The sequence below is a fragment of the Merops nubicus genome, unplaced genomic scaffold (assembly GCF_000691845.1).
Source record: "Merops nubicus isolate BGI_N331 unplaced genomic scaffold, ASM69184v1 scaffold37352, whole genome shotgun sequence".
In the NCBI taxonomy this organism is placed as follows: domain Eukaryota; kingdom Metazoa; phylum Chordata; class Aves; order Coraciiformes; family Meropidae; genus Merops; species Merops nubicus.
The window spans coordinates 4,033-6,006 of record NW_008592478.1 but is presented as its reverse complement, the minus strand read 5'-3'; the positions used below and the strand labels follow the sequence as shown (position 1 = coordinate 6,006).

General features: G+C 40.9%; 1 protein-coding gene across 1 annotated transcript in view; it reads left to right on the top strand.

Moving 5' to 3' along the window:
• The window catches only part of TBC1D8B (TBC1 domain family, member 8B (with GRAM domain)), a gene marked incomplete at its 5' end in the record, with an annotated part of 30,998 nt that extends 30,682 nt beyond the window's left edge, over nucleotides 1-316 (top strand). Inside the window, 1 exon segment of the mRNA XM_008935143.1 lies at nucleotides 1-316. This exon segment is cut by the window's left edge and continues 20 nt beyond it. Coding sequence (XP_008933391.1) covers nucleotides 1-316 — 316 coding nt within the window.
• Between the last annotated feature and the right edge of the window lie 1,658 nt (nucleotides 317-1,974).

Sequence of the window (1,974 nt, the reverse complement as noted above, 5' to 3'; positions counted from 1 at the left end):
CCTGCTGAAGATGGAAGAAGTTGGGAGAAGACTGCAGGGTACCACATCACCAGCTGAAAGTCCAGTTGCTGTGACAGAGGTGCTGCCTGCTGCAGTGCCCAGCAAAGGGCAGGAGGAAAGCAGCTCTGAGCAGACAGAAGGCAGCAGAGCACAGAGTTTGAGTGGGAACCATGAGTGGTCTTTTGCCTTTGAACAGATCCTGGCATCCTTATTAAATGAGCCAGCCTTTGTGAGATTTTTTGAGAAACCTCACGACATAAAAGTTAAAATAGAGAGTGCTAAAAATTTGCAACTTAAAGCAAGAACCAGAGTGTAATTTTCTTTACCTTTGACTCTGAGTTAATTACGTAAAGCGCTTACAAAGGAAGGTGGTTACTATGGAGTCTGGTGTTTACATAAGGGATGGAGTTTGAAGAGCTAGCTTTAAATATCAGATTATTGATATGTAATGTAAATAAAAATAGTTTGAAGCACAATCACTTTCATGCATTGTTCATAAGTTTCACTCCAAAAAAAACAAAAAGACTGAGTAATAAACTCTACCATGTTATGGAAATATGCAACATTGTTTGGAAATACTGGATGTGACCTGTTGCAAACCTATCTGAATGACAGCGTGTGCTCTCCAGGTTCCTTCCTATTACTGTGATAATAGGAATGACTTCCAGCCATTTTCTTTTAAAAGGTCTATCAACAGCTTAGAGGTTGTCTTCCAGGTTAGTTGAATTAGTTATTTACAATTTTGCATGTGGGCTGGGATTAAAGCAGAATGAAGAATAAGAGGAGAGGGTGTGGTAGGCACGAGAGCATGAGAGTAGAGACTCTGCCTCTGCTTTGGTGTTTCGGGGACTCTGGCAGCTTCCAGCCCCTCGCTGGCAGTTTGCCCATGGCTTAGTTTTTGCAGCAAGCAGCTGGTTTCCTGCTTTTCTAGCTCAGCCTATGTGTAAGTTCTCTTTCCCATTTTCAAACTAGTCCTCCTGCAGTACAGGTGAAAAGGATGGAAGCAAAAGCTCTAGTACAGACTGTTGAACTGGAGGGAAAGCAGTGGCTAAATCTGTCTGACCAGATGGTGGTTGTCACTGTTCTTTCAAGAGGAGCCATTGTTGGCTTCCTAGGAGCACGCTGGTGAAATGTGTAGCTTGGCTTGTGTTTGGAAAGCCACAGACCATCTTTAGCTGCCTCACAGTTAACTGAATGCTGACCGTTGACCTGCTAGGGACAGATTGGAGTTGCTCCTTTGCCTACTGTCCATGATTCAACCTAGTAATTATTCTTTCTTTTCTATAGCTCTCTGCATTGTTGCTGCTGTAATATTTTCTGTCTGCCAGGATTCATGGCAACAACAAAATCTTCTGGAATCTAACTTGAAATTTTTAATATGTTAAAAAAAATGATCTAGTAAAGATCCCATGGAGGCAAGCTCTACCAGAATTAATACTGATAAATGTTGACCTTGAACCTTTGGTAGCTGGTGCTGGAATGGGTTTAGAGAAACAGGGGGAGAGCTTGTGTTTTAACAACAAAGTAAACTGTGACTTTCTGCTAAACTAGTTAAAAATGGCTGTTGCTGAAGCCTGTATGACAATCTTTCTCTGCAGAGCAGCGTTATTTTTATACTGTGCATGTTTTTTTGGTAAAGGAGCAGAATGGGGATGATATCATTCACTGAGGCTTTTCTTGCAATACTGATAGGAGTGACAAATAAAATGAACTTCTGACTTGTGTTACATGCACTTGGTGAAATACCATCCTTGCAATTGGTGTTAAAGTTCCTGTGCTGCTTCTGAAGAATATACTGTTGATCAGGAGCAGTGGATTTATGAATTATTTCTTCTACTCTTGCCCCTCCTCTCAGGTATTAATGTAAAATAAAGTTTTACTGAATGAACAATAACTCCAAAAACTGTCTCATATATGTGAGAAACGAGGAAGCGTTTTTCAGAAGCCTTCACAAAGTAATTACACTTGATACCA